Source organism: Durio zibethinus, chromosome 11 (genome assembly GCF_047325235.1).
Source record: "Durio zibethinus cultivar Kanyao isolate XHJ-2024 chromosome 11, ASM4732523v1, whole genome shotgun sequence".
In the NCBI taxonomy this organism is placed as follows: domain Eukaryota; kingdom Viridiplantae; phylum Streptophyta; class Magnoliopsida; order Malvales; family Malvaceae; genus Durio; species Durio zibethinus.
The window spans coordinates 27,120,645-27,138,609 of NC_143172.1; the positions used below are offsets into that span (position 1 = coordinate 27,120,645).

Here is a 17,965-nt window from a genome sequence, read left to right on the forward strand (position 1 = left end):
GTCCATCAGACAAATAACCATCGTCCTTGACAACACCATTGTTGTTTTCAACATGAGACTGCAGATTTCCGATGCTAAAACTTTTCTTCACGAAATTTTCTTGCTTTTGATCCATGCCAGCTCTATTCACACCAAAAAGCTTGACACAACCTCCCTTGCTATTGCAAGTTCTCGAATTTTGGCCATTATGTCCACAATGAGAACATTTTCTCCCCGGTTCTTTCACCATAATCTCTTTTTTCTTTGCCTGAAACTTTTCTCTCCTGGAAAAGTGAAGAAAACCCTTGTTTTTCGCTAGAAACCAAGCTCTCCTACAACATTTATAGCAGATTTATTGTGCCAAAATCCTGAACAAGGCAAGATTTGATTTCTGAATAAAACAGTCAAAGATATCCAAATTTGTTTTGGAACATTCTATTTACAGTTGAGATTTTACTAGCTTTATTAATTCAGGGGCCAACTTGGTTTCCAAGCATTTGGATTAAAACTAGCTTATCTTCAAGACTGAAAGATTGTTTTGTTTTATCAAATAAAAATAACCTTTGCTAAAGGCCAGGTACGCGTCCCTTAAAGCTATAATTAACTGTTATCGTGCATTAATTTTTCCCTCGTAAAAATTGGTCAAATAAATCCAAGTTTGGCTGTTAATTACTATTGAAGGTAAATCAAATTACAGATAATTTTTCATTAAAAAAATTTGACACATCCGAAGATATTTGCTCTGTATTTCTATCTTCAAATTATGATTTTTTTTTAAAATCATTAATCATAATCTAACTTATATTAACATATTTCTTGATATACTTATATCCATAAAGTCTTTTCTTGATAAACAATGAACTGAAATTCTCCATTAAAAAGACAGAAAAAAAAAAGAAGATAATGAGAAATTCAATTAAAAATTATTCAATTAGCTGGCTTATTATAGATTATTTGTTTTAACTATAATTGAATCACTTTGGGCATGTGATAAGTTTTTATAATATAAATGATACTAATATTGACCATGAATAACCTGAACAATTAGAAGGAAAAGAAGGTTAATGATATAGAGATGATTATTATTTTTTATTACCAAAGATGTCATAATTTGAAAATAAAAAGAATTGTAAGGTAAATTTAAATTTTTTTTACAAAATCATTATATCTTTGATAAAGTTTACTACTATTGACGTATTTTAATTAAAATCAACAACATGCCAAAAAAAAATTAAAAAAATACATGAAAATTCATTTAACAAATTGAAAGCTTAAATTTTATTTCATTTAATTTATTAATTATGAATTATACATAATAATGCATGTTTTACAATATGATAAAAAATATCCTGAAGTTTTGAATAGAAATTTTATAACCCAACTTGGATTACAATTTGAATAGAAGTTTTCAAGCCCAAGTCCAAGCGCAAGCCCAAGCTCAAACCGAAAATTTGAGTAACGACTAAATTAATAGGCTACACCTAACCACAGCGAAGTGAAACTCTCTCTTAGAACAAAAAAATAAGCTTCGAAAATAGTGAGCAAGGGAAGCCATACTCAAAACGCACAAAAACTCACGCGCTTCTCTGCTGCTTTCTGTATAACGATTTCTCCTTGAAAAAGGTTCGATTGCGTTTCCAAAATTTAAAAATTTATCTTCCAATTTTCCCAAACTCCCAATTAAGGTTCGTACTTTCTCAAAGGTCAGTTCATCTTCTTCTCTGAATTCCCTTTCATCACATTGGAGAGATTGACGAATGTCTTTAATCTTTAATTGAAATAATTTAATCTGATTTATATGTTATGAATTGTTGAGTTTTTTTGGTTATTATAAACATCTAAAATTGAAATTAATTACTTTTTTTTTTAACAAGGTTGGTTTCTGCTTTTGCAGGTTTTGGGTGGTGAATTTATAAGATACTTTGAAGTGGAAAAAGGTTGAGAGAAAGCTATGATACTAAGCTTAAGCATTGCCCAGTAAAGAATGCCGGGCATTCCTTTAGTGGCTCGTGTAACCTCCTCGTATGTTCTGTCTGATTAAACACATTTCTTATGTTTTGCCTATTCATCATTGCCAATGTTGCGTTTATGTTTGGTATTTCAGTCTCGCGTAATTTCTAATCATGTCATTTTAACTTGTTCATTGTTTTATGTTAATGCGAACTTTGTTCTTTTCAAGGGCGTTGTGAGAGTGTTTTGTGCTGAGTCCTATGTTTGATGATTGTTGTTTGGTTATGGAATTTTAGTTTGTTGTAATGAAGTATGATTTGGAATATGGCTATTTGGATAAGTTTGTGAGTAGGGGTTCTTGTTTGTGTTTCTTTTTCCAGCTATTTAAGAAGCACAGATCAGATGTGCCGAGAAGAGTCCCGTCTGCATTTATCTGTAGAAGAGGAAATTGCTGCTGAAGAAAGTTTCTCTATTTATTGCAAGCCTGTAGAACTCTATAACATTCTTCAAAGACGTGCTGTAAGAAATGTAATATTTCTGATTCTTGTTGCATTAACCATTTTATGTTTTTATTTAGATTGACAGTCTTGTGTTCTCTTCCAGATATGGTGTCATTTGGCATTGCAGTCAGTTAATTCTGCTTGCTGCTTTGAACCATCTTTGTTTTCTTTTAATTGGAAAAGATTTTTCTTTTATCTTTAACATTCACATTTGCTGATTTTATTCTACCTATTGTTTGTGGCCATCTTTCAATGATTTTTAAAAATTTATTTGCAGCCATCATTTCTTCAAAGATGTTTGTGGTACAAAATTCAGGCAAAACACAAGATGAGGTAATATTTTAATCTGGTAATTGGAACTACTATACGAGGTTATGGTTGCAAGTGCTTACTGTAACATTCCCCCTTTCTTTGCCATTATAGTGGATCAATGGGAGAACTTAAAGGCCATACAGCCTTCATTGGCTCTTTTTGGTGGAAGAAGTTTAGGGATTTTGGAGATAAATATCGATGTCTTTTAGGATAGGCAAATCTGTTATATATATTCTTATGTTTGACAATGCATATGCTTGTTGGAATTAGCATCAGTTAGGGAGCAATGAGAAGCTTCTTTTCTTAGAATGGGATTAATTTTTATCTTTTTTTGTGTGATTACGAATGAATTTGTTAAGTAAAATTTTGATGATGATCATTAGTTACTTAGTGTTGCTTGTTAATAGTGTGCTGTCTTTTTTGCTATGTATAGGTAAATTTGAGTTATTAACCGCATTTTTTTGGTTGATACATAGAATACAAACAACACTATCCATATCAGGGATTGTGAATGAAGTTGTGCTAACTCAAAGTCTTTTTCCTCTATACATCTTGTTGGCGAGGCTAGTTTCTGATGTTGCGGTTCCAGAGGTAGGATGTGTCATGTGTGGATGTTCAAGCTAAATTCATTAGTCATTTTATATTCTCTTCGGGTATCATTGTACGTTTTTTGTACTTCATTTATGATATATTTACTTTTTGAATCCCACAATGAAGTATTCTGCAGTTTATCGTTTTTGTCAGGCATGTATCTTGACTAGCTTCGCTGGCATTGAGGGCAGTAATCAGGCTCAAGCAAATTTTATTTTCCCTGAGATTAATAAGCTAGCTATGGAGGCCAAATCTGGCTCGCTTGCCATTTTGCTTGTTAGCTTTGGTATGTATTTCATAGATCCTTTACATGCAGATGCATTAATTGGATCCTTTATAATAGCTTAATTTTATTGAATTGTATATAAACTCTTGAGTGTTACTTTGCCATTTTTTTTCTTTAATTCACATTCAATTTTATTCTGAAAGCAAATGGAGGATGCTGCCTATGGGGTAGGATACCATTGGAATCACTCTATTTTTCATTGGAGAAATCCCCAAACTTGAGTTTGGGACAAAGAGCTGAGATGATATTACCTGTTGACATGCATTCTTGTTTATTGAAGGTGTGGTATCAGAGCTTGCTGGTTATAAATTTTTTTGTTCTAGAGTACTGTGCTAGTATATACTTAGCTACTATTTCAGTCAATATTATTGCAAAGTGTTGTCCAAGACTCCATGAAAGTCTTTTCTTGTAGTTTTGTATTGATGGCTAAGTCATTAATGTATCACTCCTAGGGCAGTGCTCAAATTCTTCTTCTGGAACAATTTTATTGTGCATATGCTGTAACATTATTCATGTTACAGCTGACTCCAGAGTTATGGGATATAAGGCTTAGTTTGTTGTTATTGTTGAAGGGATATCTTGAACTCCTCCCATGTACATGTATGAGTGCTTCAAAGAAAATTTTGACTGCAGATTAGAAGTTGCTAGAAATGGAGAAATATTTTTACAACAGTATCAAAGGAGGTAGTGGTTGACAGAAATGCTATGCAAGTAGCATAGTGCTCTATGTTTTTGGGTTGTCTGTTCTGTTGCTAAAGCATTCTGAAGTTCAATCAGGTTCCCCTGTGCTTATCTGGTTTTTTCGTAAGTGATTAAATAAAGAAGTGAATGGGCCAGAGCACATTGTCATGAGTAGTTTTGTTGCTTCAATTGTTGCTGACTGCTAGGGAAATGACACTTTAGCCATGTTGTCAACTTTCTTTAGATGCCTCATTATAATCAATGCAGAAAATGGCAATGAATGTTCAAGCAGTGATGATTGAAACTTATATAAATATCTGAATTGCGGTTACTTTTTTTGTTCCTGCTGCAGTTGAATTGTTTGAATGAGGACAATTGCATCTTAATCCAAAGTTCCAGCAATTCTTTGTCAATGGTATTTCATTGCTTTCATTTTTTTTTCATTTAAAATAGACATTTCTGGTTTGTCTTATAAAAATATTTTGCTTATGGTATTTAATTTGGCTGTTTGTGCTCCAAAAGAACCAATCACTGCAGCTGCAGGTCATCATTTCTGCTGAGGAAGTTGGGGCAAAGGAAAAATCTCCCTATAATTCATACACATTCAATGGCATTTCTTCTTCATCACTGTCTCATATTATTTGGTAATCCTCATAATAATAATAATATAATAATAATTATTATTAAATTTAGCTTTGCTGTTCTAATCAAACCCATTCCCTTTTCTATGTCCTGAAAAAATTAATGTTACCCAATTGTGCCTGTTGTGAATATGTGTATGAAAATAACCTTGTCCTTTCTTTAACTAGCTCATCACTCCTCTCCATCATTCAGTCTATGTTCTCTCTCAATTTAACTTAAAAGTTATAATATTGGAGATCCATTTATTCTCGTACTAACCTTTGGCAGTCCAAGGAAAGTTATTTTACAAGAATGTGGTGACCTGACAGAACTAGACAGTCTGAACCTAAGTCTAACATTTATGATTTGTTTGTGATAAAATCATGATAATTATTTTTGCCTGACTGCCTTAATTTATCATTAAAGTTCTAATAGCCATGGATTGTACTTCAGAGTCTGCTACTTTATTTCATGCAGCAAGAAGTCTGGTGCTAAGAACTAGGTTTGTGATTCTGGGATTTGAATGTGCTTTTTTCTCTATAAAGGGCATTTCAATTAACTAATTCACTATTTATGTACACGTTGCAACCAGTGTTGCCTGCCTATGCCTACATTGGAACAGGGTGATTTGCTTAACCTTGATTGCAGAATCCACTCAGCTCTGTGCTTTATGCATTGCTTCTCTTTAAAACTTATGAGATTCAATCTCTGATATAATTGAAATGCCTTGGGATTTTAATATATGGGACAAGAACAAAGAGTATAGCATAAGGGAAAATATCACGCCCAGCAATTCTCTAAATGAGCTACATGTTACATATTAGCTAAGAGAGGGAGATGTGGCATTAGTGAATCTTTTGGATGCTTTGATGTTTAATTTGATTTACTGCCCACCTAAACATATGTATATTTGAGTTCTTGTATAATATATAATTTTTTCTTTCAAACCTAGTCCCCCCACCCTCCCCCCCCCCCCCAAAAAAAAAAAAAAAAAAAACAGTTGGAAGAAAAAAGGATTGTTCATTTGCATGATGTGATTTCCTCTTGAACCATACCATAGTCTCTGTGTCTCATTCTAAGACTAAAATTTTGCTGCTTTTTGTTCTAGGTTGAGAGCAGGGAATGTCATCTTTAATTATAGATATTACAACAACAAGTTACAGAGGACTGAAGGTATTATTTCTTAGTTCTTGTAATCAAATACATGTTGTGCTTTACTTGCCTTTTAACTATTTGAAGTGGGGGAGAGGATGTGACTATAAAGCTGCAGTCTGAAATTAAAGTTACTACTTTTGGTTGGTAAAGCTGTTGGCATTAATTAGAATCCGACTCAATTTTTTGTGATATTTGATCCTTTTCTTTAGCTGCTAGTTCACTCGAGAAAAGGATTATTTAACTTCAGACTTTTTGGTTCTTCTCTCCTGGTGTGGTAGACACTTTTAGTTAACTAGTTAATCATTAACAACTGGTTTTGGAATTTTATATAATTTATGCATTGTACTCATCTTATTGATTTAATGTCATAAATTCTATTTATTTGCAGTAACTGAAGACTTCTCTTGTCCATTCTGCTTGGTAAAATGTGCAAGCTTTAAGGTTGTTCTTTTTGCTTCTATTTTTACTTCTATATCATTTTGATTGAAATGGACTTGAATTCATATTGCTTAGACATTTATGGTTGATGCTTAATTTTTGCTTTTTAATATAGGGTCTGAGGCATCACTTGCCAGCATCCCATGATCTCTTCAATTTTGAATTCGGGGTTGGTAAACTTCAGGAATCTATGTTGGCATTTTGATAATTGATGCTTGCATGCCAAAATTTCTAATACATAGATACTTTGTAGGTAAATGAAGAGTATCAAGCTGTTAATGTGTCAGTTAAAACTGATATTTGGAGATCTGAAGTCAGAGCATTTTCTTGCCAAGGCTTGCAGTACCATATTTGTTAACTGATTTCTGTTTTTATTTTTCTTCTAATAACCAAATTAAAACCAGGTCCTAAATGACCTGATTTGGAACTGTGTTAACGGTTCAGGCTAGACCTTTTTAAAATTAATACTGATTCCTATAACTTTACAGGGAAAAGTACACTGAAATACTTCAAAGTTTAAATTTTACATTCTTTTGGGATTAAGGGGAAATTTGCCACTATAGTATGACTTTATCGAATTTGCCACTGTACTTCAATTGAGTTAAACGGTGCATAACGGTGCTAGCTTCTGTCTTCAGATAGGAGAATGGGAACCATGCACATATAACTAGTTTCCACATAGATTGTCCTTTTTGTTTGTCTTGTAATTTATATGTGGATATATTCTATTGAGATTGTTCCAGATGGTGTGTTGATCCTAAGCAACAGACCTTTTTCTTTTGGTAAGTTGTTTAATTTGCCATTTTATGTGCTCGTGAGTTTCTTTGCCTCATGTTATTTCGATGAAATGAAGTTGGTAGCTCATATGTATGCACAGCTCCAAGCAATTAAGGCGTAGATGACTGAAGAGCCTAGTTCAAAATGCAAGGCATGTACATCCTGTTTTCTTAGAGTCAAATCTGCTGGCAGGAGGCTGTCAGCTTCTTGACAAGGCTCATGGTATGGAGTTTTATTTATAATTGCATACTTATTAACTTTTTATTAAAAAAAATGTTTGTTTAACCAAAATTATTGTATTCTTTAAGAAGTGGAAGGTTGTCTAGGCACTCCCAGATGAGGAAAAGTGAAACTAAGGTTGTGGGATTAAAAATGAACATAACAAGCCCAGCTTTGGCTAAAAATAAGCTTCTTCCTGGTAATCCTTCTAAATAGGTTGAGCATAGGAGTTTGAAGTTGATACCTATTTCTGGTATGGCCAATTATGTTTCTCCAAATATTCCAAGCTAAATACTTTCAAGAAGCATGTTCTGGGGCCACAAATCTAATGCATGAAAGATGGAACTCTATGGTGCTCGACTCAAGTCCTTGGAAATGCAAAAGATGCCCAACAACTAGCAATGGATGATAGAGTTATAAAATTTTATAAGTATATTGTTGTCAACACTTGTCATAACCTATGCACATAATTCTAATCTGAAACTCTCTAGATTGAGCTGATCAGCTGTAGGAATCATGTTTATCACTTTAGCTTGTTCAAGTATTGACAAAAGGCTCATCTCAGGCGGAAACTTTTTACAAAATGCCAGAGTTGGTGCTTTGGAGTGTGCGCAGCATCTTCCATCCAGTTTCAATGTTGCAGGCGTTTCAGGTGCTGGAGGACAATCATATTCTGATTCTGAACGTTTTCTGTCAGTGTCTGGAAACAATCTTGCACCCCCTGCCTTGTTGCAATTTGCAAAGACAAGAAAAATATCGATGGAACAATCTGATCCCAGGAAGTATGTCTTTTTGTTTTTTGTCTAGACATTCAGTGTGATCTTAATTCATTCCAAAGCTGTGCAATGATAAAATGCTTTGTTTTTATTGGAACATTGCTGGTGGAGCTAGTTCTGTGAATTTAAAGGCATTGCCTAGTCAATTTTTGTACCTTTCTACGGTAGGTATTTTCTGGTACAAGTGATAAAAACTACTGTTGGATGATTGTTTTGCTAGAGAATGTTGATCTCGAATTATAGGGGGTGGGAGGTATTTTATCCACTTCCCTATGTGTCAAGCAGCTACAGCCTTCCCTGATTCAAGCATAAATGTTCTAAATCCTTTATTCATCATTTCCCTCCCAGTTTGTTAATAGAACTAAGAAGAATAGCTGCAACTTACTAGTTAAAAGATGGAACTTCCCTATGTCTCTTGTTTAGATAATTTGCTTCGCTCTCCACCCTGCCCCATTTTCGCCTATGACAAAGGGTTTGTTGTTGAACCATGAATATGGGTTTGATTTGTTTCCTTTCTGTCTTTCCAGCTGTACAATCCTTCAGAAGCGACAGTTTTTTCACTCACACAAAGCACAGGTGACTGACAACTTTGCAATTTGTGTTTGTTATTTGGTTCTGGAAAATGCGGTGAGCTCCATAATCTGTACAGTGTGAAGGGAAGAGGAGAGAGAAAGTGAGGAAAAAGAAAAATATTGCCTTCTGTTGCTTACACTTATCCCACCCACACATTAGAACTGTTAAGAGTGTGGATCTAATTTATGATTTGTGGCTTAGCTAGCTGTCTGTGGTGGGCATATGAAATGGAGTGGGGACTGTGGTTCTGGTTTTCCCTTTGAGATATGTTGCCTGGCACACTTAATATGCCTTTGCATTAGTTTTTGTCAAGAGATATTATGAAACTTAGTAATAGTCAACTATTAAATCTGTGACTAATGTCACTTACATTTTGTACGTCAAAATCTCTGAAACTGTACATCTCTGCTTGAAGCCAATGGCAATAGATCAAGTAATGTCTGACAGAGAAAGTGAGGATGAGGTTGATGATGATGTTGCAGATTTTGAAGATCGAAGGGTATGTTTTTGTTTATGTATTTATTTGTTTATTCTTTCTTTCATAATCTTGCAATTCTGATGCTTATTTGGAAGGACATACTGTTTTGGGCTTCAGTCAGTGGCTAGCTAAGAATTGAAGGGTGATGTAGGTATCAACAAGCACCACTTTAGAGGCATAGTCTTTAAACTAAAGTACTGCAAAATCCGAAGCATAGTGACCATTTTGATAGATTTGTTTCCAAGGAATATATAAAGGGTAATTTATGAAAAGATTTTTAATCTCATGAAAATGCTTTTGGGAAAACGTAAATTGAATTTGTGACTCAATTACCTGCAATGTGGACAAGCTAGGAACTGAAATCCGTGAGCATATGAATTGTAATGAGATATAAATCAGTAATTACTAATGTTCTCGAACCATTACAAAAATGAACTCATGATGCTCTGAATGCCTGCAACGCTTGGGTTGGGTAGTTAGGGCACTTGAATGGATTGCATCTTGGTGAGCTGTTTTTGCATTTATAAGATTGCATTAATATGCTCTAGCATGTTGCAGATGCTTGATGACTTCGTAGATGTAACCAAACATGAGAAGCAAATAATGCATTTCTGGAACTCGTTTGTGAGGAAGCAAAGGTAATCTTGTCTTTCTATTTTCTTTGGTTTTTGCTTTTCTCTATTTCTTTCACCTTTCTTTATTTGTTTGACTGATTTGGTTGACTATTTGCAAAGCAGTGTTGCGGTGCCTTCCGAAAGAAAATTTAATGTTGTGGTTATTCATTTGTTTTTAATATTATGTTTTCATCATGGCAGGGTGTTGGCAGATGGTCATATACCATGGGCGTGTGAAGCATTTTCAAAATTACATGGGCGTGACCTTGTCAAAGCCCCAGCTCTCATCTGGTAGACCGCCTCTGTTTTGTTTTTGATTAAAATTATTGCTATCTTCATTCTGGCATTGACCTTCTACTTTTCTATACCCCCATCACTGGTAGTTTCATTTTCTTCTTTTGGTATGCATATGCTTGTCTGATTATATTATACTTGTTACGAGCGTTTCTGATTAGCTGATGTATAAAATCATGTTCATAACAATGTCTTTTCTGCATGAAATTGCTGTTTTGCTGACCCATATTTGATGTACATTGGATGTATGATTTAATGTAATTCATAATTAACAACCATTTGTTGTATCGGCAGGTGTTGGAGATTATTCATGATAAAGCTGTGGAATCACGGTCTCCTCGATGCGCGAACCATGAATAATTGTAATATCATTCTGGAACAATACCAAAAGCAGGATTCGGATTCTATAAAAGGCTGAAGGCAGGTAATTTTTTGCTTCTTTTTTGGTAAATAGGCAGTTGGAATGCAGAAATGCCACTCAACCCCAATTTGCATAATGGTTGTTGGTGACACTTACATACCATCATGCCAACTGTTTTGCTGTAGTTTTGTACAATCAACTGGTATAATTCATACATTTCTGTGTATTTTTAATTCTTACAAAAAGCAATATTTTTTCCTACCTCTCTTTGTTTGCTGTAGTTTTGCAATGTTCTATTCAATTCAATTCAAACTAATTATCCCATGTACTTATCCATGAACAAAAATGGTCAATACACCTGTCCATGGGCCTGGTGAACACTCAGGTCAGACTTGCTCTTGAGCAGGAATTTCTAAGTTTGGACTCCATTTGGAATATTATTTTTTGTTAATAAACAATTATTTTTATTTAATTTTAATTTTAGAATATTTAATATTAGTACAAAAATAATTCATTTTATTATTTTAAATATAATCAAGTTTAAAATAGGTAGACCTGGACGAACTAAGTTTTTCTTATCTTGACAGTATTTTTTTTTCTGTTAAATACATAAATCCTTTTACCATAACCATAGGTTTTTAAGGTAGTTTTGATACCATGCACAATTTCATCTCCCTAACTCTTTTGGACATTCTCAAATTAGATAAATAAATTTTCTTGATTTTTTATATTTCAATTTATTCTTAAAATTTATTTATTTAATTTATGCAAGCAATTTTAATAAATGATATTTAACAAATGATATTTAACAAATATGAAATTTAAATTTCAATACATATGATTTTTTTATTTTTATATTACAATCTCATTTGTAAATATATATATATATATATATATATATATAAAGATGAACACTAATTTCCTTTGTAATTTGTATTATGAAACAACTTAAACTTGAATTAAATAAACAAATTTGTATTAGTTTTGTTTAATGAGCCTTATTTTATGGTTCTCCTTAAAAAAACGTGCAGCAAAAGAAAATTAGGAGGGGCCAACAATTTTAATTTTTAAATGAAAATGAGGTCAGCAAGTTGGGAGACATTAGTTACGATTCTTTTGTCATTTCGTCACCGAAAACACAAAAGTAACGCTCACGGAAAATAAGGTAAATGTGTCTAATTCCTTCTTCACCGACAAAGAAAAGAGACAGAAAAATCAGTTTCATTACGGAAGCCTTTTGTCATTACTAAAAGCTGCCACCCTTTCCAATCCACCACCTTCAACTTTTCTTAATTTTTAGGTTTTTCTTTCCTCCTTTTTTTTTCTTTTTTAATTTACTACATCAGCTATTGGATATATAATAAGAGAACATTGCCTGTAAATTTCTAGTAATTAATATATCATAATTACTATAATAAGATCAGAGACAACAATATTTTAAAAATTCACAACTTAAAACTATTTACTTCAAGTTTGGAGAAAAGGCACTAAACAAATGGAAAAGGATAGAGAAAAAATATATATAGAAAAGCTATTTAATTTAAGTAGAGGGGATAACTAACCTAGCCAGCTTAGGATATTAAAGTTTTTGAGAAAATAGAATTGAAATTAGAAAAATTACATGTGTATGTGTGTGTGTGTGTATATATATATTTTATGTCGATTTACCTACGTCGATTGTCACATAGTAAAAAATTTCTATTTAAAAATACTCTAAACTATTTTCATTGAGTATTGAATTTATATTATTAGTATTTTCGATTGAGTAGTTTTTAATCAGACAATCATATTCATCGGAGAACAAAAATGAATTTCGATTCAATGAATTCAATTCATACTTCAAAGGCTCCTCAATTGTTTTGTTATTATCATACAAAACTTACATTGAAAATTAAGGTTTCAATGTGTCTAGTCAGATAGTATATTCCGATGAGTGTGTCGTTGATAGCAAAACTCAATGCCGATATTTAGGGTTTTGCAATGTCAAGTTTCAAGAGATGCTTGTTTGCGAGCACGTTTGTGTAAGCAAAGTGATAACTTTGCATATCAACATCAAAGGTGTACATGATTCATTTGCTTAAAGATCTTCAAATTTAGGTATGTTTTACATCTTGAGATTGATTTTGCATAATTGCATCTTTTTCTTTAATGTGATCTTTTATAAACAAGTTGAAATCATTTTAAATGATGAAGAATTCTAAGCTCTAATCTTTAATTTGATTCTACATTATATGAATAGCATTCATCATGCAAAATTTAAATTGAGTTGTATATTAATGTGTTATAATATTTGTATCTCAAGTACTTCTCTTATTTATTGATGGATTCATATAAAAGTTGTGTTCTTTCTTCCTACCTTCTAAAAGTTTTTCTTTGTTTGGTAGAAAGTGAATAAAAATAGTAAACTAAGACAGGAGCCAAGGTTTTTTTTTTTTTTTTTCTTGACCTTTCATATATATGAAATCCAATCTTTTTAGATATGGAAAAGAAATGAAATAAAGGGCATTAATATTCATCCATTAAAGTAAATATATTTAAATTATTAATACAATATTTGGCTCTTATTTCCTCAAATCTTCTTCCCTTTCCATGTCTCTCTCTATTTATGCTCTTCTTTCTTCTTTTTAATGTTAAAGTAGTATATAAATGTAAATGTCCAATTCTCAATATCTCCATTTACCCTCAATCCAAAAAGCTTCTTAATCTTCTAAGGGTGTATTTGAGTTAGAATTTTTGAAATTTTAAAAATTTAAAAATGTAAGTATTTTAAAATGCATCAATTTAAAATATTAACATTTGTAATTATAATGTTTGAATAAATTTTTTTAGATAACATTTTGAACATTAGAATTTAATGAGATAAAAAATAATTATAATAAGAAATAATGATGTTAGAGATGGATTAAGATAGGTGTCAAAAAAAAGTAATATGGGTATTATTGAATTTGTAAAAATATGTAAATATTACTAATAACATGAAAAAAAAAATATTGAAATGAGTTTTGTAGTTAGAGTTAAGAAAAATTAAAGTTGCATAAAATTAAAAAAGAAATATAATAAATATTGATATCTTATGAAAAAACCAAACAATATTTCCAATTTTACCTTTTCAAGTGAAATTCAAAAAGGGAAATTAAATCTTCTAAAATCCCTATTTCAAATTCGAAAATATTTTGACAATTTTAGTTAATATTTTGTCCAATAAGATAATTTCACTTTAAAATTTTCCATTGAAATCAATTGCTCTAGATTAGATGCCAATTTTTTTGGTTTAATTTTGCATTTGTTTTTTCCCCAGAGAATTAAAGTTAAGTTTGTTTGTTTTGTCACATAGTTACCAAACCACAAAAGGACACGGTTTGCCAAATTTACAAAAACACATAAAATAATCTGAGTCTGAACAGCCTGATGTGATGAGTATGTGTCTTCATGATCGGAACACGTGTTCCACAGAATCTCACTTTACTTTTAGTCCTTATATAAGTGCACGGACTTATCACCAACATCTGTGCCTGTCCATGTCATCATTTACTATTTTTAACCCACACTTAATTGTAGCTAACACGTGACGTGGTAATGAAAATCCTTTTTCATTGAAGCATTTATTAGGGAGATTTCAACTTGTATACTTCTTTTTTTCACAAACAAGTAAAATTTTTTTTGTTATATTAGTAGGATAAAATCTTAATATAAGTAAGAGAAAGATGAGAGGTTTAGTTTAAAATCAAATTTTTGATATTTTTTCAAACATATTTAATTACTAAACTAAAAATTAAAAAACGTAACTTTTTGAATAAATTTTAATTATCACATAGGTTATTGTTTAATTTAAACCTTAATTTAATCACATAGGTTTTTTTTAATTTAATTTAATCCTTAATTATTAAGAGACTTGACACCAATTTGTTATTACTTACTACCATGGAGCCCAAGATGAACCTAGCCAGGTAAAATATGAATTTAATTATCCAAAAAAAAATCTTGTTATTGGCATAACTATTACTACATGCTATTGCAATGCAAAAGTGCTTGTATGGATGAGCAAATTTTTAATATTCTTTTTGGTAATACAATTAGGGTATTTTTTTTAATTTTTTTTGGATCTAAATTTTTTATTAAATGATCTTAATTTAATGTATTCAAGATTTTAATTTCAAAATACTATCCACAAAAATCAAATGTCAATTGACAAAAAAAAGTTTTTATTTTTTTAATTGGATTAGCACTTAGGAGTCTAAAACAACACAAGAAAATAAGATAAGAATTCGTCTAAATCTACCCTAGATATATATCTGAAACTGAAAAAACCTCGATTAATATAAAAAGGAAAACAATATTTGCACGCTCTTGATGCACACTTCATGCTTATTTAATGAATGAGAAGGTGCAAATATATATGTTCTATTTATATACCTTTTGCCCTGTCTAGGTGGACATGGTATGTGCATAAGATGTGCAAATAAATAACATTGTTCATTTAAAAAAAATCCTAAATAGCTAGGTTCATGATGTTCATTAGAGAAGTTAATTAAAGAAAATCATGACAACAACACTTGTAAAAATGGCCAACCAGAAATAGGCACATAATATTAAATGCTGCTACTGGCTAAACATATGCTTAACAGGAGCAACAATGTCCTCCCAATGGGCGAAGCACCAGCAGCCAAGAGCCTTCAGTTCAGACTTTCAGAGCACCCCAGAAGACGTACGTTACCGTTAGGTGAAAGGTCAGATTGTGGAGTTCAATAGTAACTCTCCCATGGGTTAGTTTTTAACTCTACTTCTCTCTATAAATGCAAACCCTTTCCCCATTGGTTCTCCTTCACCTACAACCTTAAATTATTTGTCTCTTAGGTTTCTGTAAAACCAGTAATGGGTTTTCCCTTTGTTTCCTTTCTCTTCATATTTTCTTTCCCCAGCATCCTATTCAAATTAATTCTCCTCTAATTATCACGATACTTTTACATTCTTTACAGGCAGATGTTATTATATATGAAAAAATCATTCAAGCTCTAAGACATTGATGTTTCTTCCAAAGTTTTTCTTGAATTTTCATCTATGTATACAAATATTTCATTGGGGTCGACGTCTTTGAATAAGATAAATTTTTGTATAAAAAAAATCCTATTGTTTTTGTTGCTGCATTTGGTTTTGGATTCTTTGTTCATTAATTTCCCGTTAATCTCGAGAAATGTTGAAAGGTGTCAATCCCAATAATTTCTACGATTTCGCAGAGCAACAATTCATCTCGGGCCTTAACATTACCCAGGCTCAATACAACGATGCCATTGATGAAGCAATCTACGGCTCTGATGAATTCCGTATGTACGCTTACAAGATCAAACGGTGCACCAGGATGCGTAGCCACGACTGGACCGAGTGCCCCTACGCCCATCGTGGCGAGAAGGCTCAACGCCGAGACCCTCGTAAGGTACCCTACACCGCCATTGCGTGCCATGCCTTCCGCAACGGAAAATGCCACAAAGGCGACGCCTGTGAGTTCGCTCATGGGGTTTTCGAGTACTGGCTACACCCTGCCAGGTATCGTACGCGTGCATGCAATGCTGGGAGATTTTGCCAACGTAAGGTTTGTTTCTTTGCCCATACACCTGACCAGCTCAGGTCCGAGTCCAAATACAAGTGCCATTTTGCATACAAGGGAAGGATGATGAACTGTGGGGATCATCAGCTGATGGTGGGGAGTCCATCAAGTGGCGGAGAGGGTTCCACCTCAATGCAGCCAGGTCATGTCGCCCCATCATCACCTTTCTCACCAATGATGAACAGGGAGAGCTGCAGCTGCGAAGGGGTATCAGATTTCCTGAAGAGTTTGAGGGCATTGAAGATCAGGGAAGATGAGGAAAGGGAAAGAAACAATATTGGCGGTGGGTTTGAGGTGGCGGATTCGGATTTGCCACATCTTGACTGGATTTCGGAGCTCTTGAAATAAATGCTCAGGGAAAAAAGCTGAAAAGATGGAGTAGCAGCTTTTGAAAGAGTTTTTTGGGAGTAAAGAAGAGGGGTTTAATTAATGTAGTTCCGTTTTTATGTAAAGATTGTTTAATGTTTATGTGAGTGTATGTGTTGAGTTCCTTTTAAGTTCAAATAATTTTCAATTTTTGATTTGCTTCCTGTTGGACTCTGCATGAAAGAGTTAAGAAATTAGCATATTACATATGTCATTGCCTGTTATATTTATGTATCATGTGGGGCTAAACAAGTCAATTATTATAGTAACAAATCAATGGTTCTTAACAATGAACTGGCAATTCAGTGGTACTTAAGTTGGCTTTAAGATTAATTAAAGATTTCGAATTTGAATTCCAAAATAATAATAATAAAAAAAACTCAATGGTTCTTGATATTTAATTGACTGTCTAGGTCATAAGGTTACTCTATTACCAAGTTTGACATTATGATCATGGTGAGGTGCATGTGTCAGGGGCTTGTGACAGGTGGTATAATCAGCTAGAGATATTAATAATGTGCTATTGAGAACGGTGGGCACTTGTTGGAATGGGGGAGAATGTCACGGTCCTGAAGTGAAGTAAGGAATCCCACATTGGTTGAGTACTGGAGTTAGTAATGAGATATAAGGGTTCACACTGTCTCCTCCTTATGAAGTATTTTTTGTAGGATAAAATTGTGAGATCAGATGGATTAAAGTGTATAACACCTCATAAAAATATAAACCGTGGTAGATAGGTTGATCTGATACGTCAGATAAGTGTATGCTTGAGTTATAAAGTCGCACGAACCTAGAAGTTGAATCTCGATCCCGTGACACATGCATTATCTTTGATGTTGGAAAACATGGGTTTAAATCCCTTTTCCTCCAAAATTGCATCTTTGATCACCAAACTATATAATTTCATTGCAATATTTGTGTAGATGCAATTCATCAAAAATAAAACAAGATATTTGGTACTATAAATTATGACAAGCCATGAGTACTATGCATTAAGGCTTAGGGGGAAGGAATCCCATTATTGCATACAATATGGAGAATTATTTGAGGGAGTCAATATGCGCGTAATAAGAGATCCATAGATTTTAAAAATATTTTTAATAATTTTCTCTTAAAATGGAAAGTAAATTCATGGAAATCTCATAATTATTAAGGGGATACTACAAGAATAATAACCCCAGATTTATGAGAATGATGAAGTTTATGGGGCTGGCGGAATCCATTTTTTAATTAAAGTTTGGTGTTATACTGCAAAGTTGATTTATAACAAACCTTTTCGGGATTCCTCAATTCTTAAATTTTAATTTTCGTTTTTATACATTTACACTGAAATTTTTTAATTTCATGAAGGTAAAAAGGCTGCCACATGTTTATAGAGTATAAAAATTTGGC

The 17,965-nt window shown here is 32.7% G+C and overlaps 2 protein-coding genes across 31 annotated transcripts; both read left to right on the forward strand.

Moving 5' to 3' along the window:
- Nucleotides 1–1,532: 1,532 nt before the first annotated feature.
- LOC111290342 (polycomb group protein EMBRYONIC FLOWER 2-like) lies at nucleotides 1,533–10,867 on the forward strand. Of its 27 annotated transcripts, none has more exons than XM_089768603.1 (18): nucleotides 1,533–1,682; nucleotides 1,874–2,001; nucleotides 2,310–2,457; nucleotides 2,707–2,762; nucleotides 3,218–3,332; nucleotides 3,459–3,618; nucleotides 3,762–3,898; nucleotides 4,652–4,714; nucleotides 4,822–4,943; nucleotides 6,029–6,093; nucleotides 7,247–7,295; nucleotides 7,391–7,512; nucleotides 8,075–8,291; nucleotides 8,813–8,861; nucleotides 9,274–9,357; nucleotides 9,895–9,974; nucleotides 10,152–10,241; nucleotides 10,539–10,867. In XM_089768603.1, the coding sequence occupies exons 13-18, from the start codon at nucleotides 8,269–8,271 to the stop codon at nucleotides 10,660–10,662; spliced, it is 450 nt and encodes a 149-aa protein (XP_089624729.1). In that variant the 5' UTR covers nucleotides 1,533–1,682; nucleotides 1,874–2,001; nucleotides 2,310–2,457; nucleotides 2,707–2,762; nucleotides 3,218–3,332; nucleotides 3,459–3,618; nucleotides 3,762–3,898; nucleotides 4,652–4,714; nucleotides 4,822–4,943; nucleotides 6,029–6,093; nucleotides 7,247–7,295; nucleotides 7,391–7,512; nucleotides 8,075–8,268; the 3' UTR covers nucleotides 10,663–10,867. The 27 variants fall into 27 exon arrangements, with proteins under 27 accessions (XP_089624729.1, XP_089624730.1, XP_089624739.1 ...); XM_089768604.1 differs by having other exon boundaries at nucleotides 3,486–3,618; XM_089768613.1 differs by lacking the exons at nucleotides 9,274–9,357; nucleotides 9,895–9,974; nucleotides 10,152–10,241; nucleotides 10,539–10,867 and adding exons at nucleotides 6,464–6,516; nucleotides 6,629–6,682; nucleotides 8,454–8,538.
- A 650-nt stretch (nucleotides 10,868–11,517) lies between these two features.
- Nucleotides 11,518–16,776, forward strand: PEI1 (Zinc finger C-x8-C-x5-C-x3-H type family protein). Of its 4 annotated transcripts, none has more exons than XM_089768831.1 (4): nucleotides 11,518–11,770; nucleotides 12,518–12,702; nucleotides 15,231–15,368; nucleotides 15,840–16,776. In XM_089768831.1, the coding sequence occupies exons 3-4, from the start codon at nucleotides 15,365–15,367 to the stop codon at nucleotides 16,553–16,555; spliced, it is 720 nt and encodes a 239-aa protein (XP_089624957.1). In that variant the 5' UTR covers nucleotides 11,518–11,770; nucleotides 12,518–12,702; nucleotides 15,231–15,364; the 3' UTR covers nucleotides 16,556–16,776. The 4 variants fall into 4 exon arrangements, with proteins under 4 accessions (XP_089624957.1, XP_089624958.1, XP_089624956.1 ...); XM_089768832.1 differs by having other exon boundaries at nucleotides 12,577–12,702; XM_089768830.1 differs by lacking the exon at nucleotides 11,518–11,770 and having other exon boundaries at nucleotides 12,307–12,702.
- Nucleotides 16,777–17,965: the final 1,189 nt, after the last annotated feature.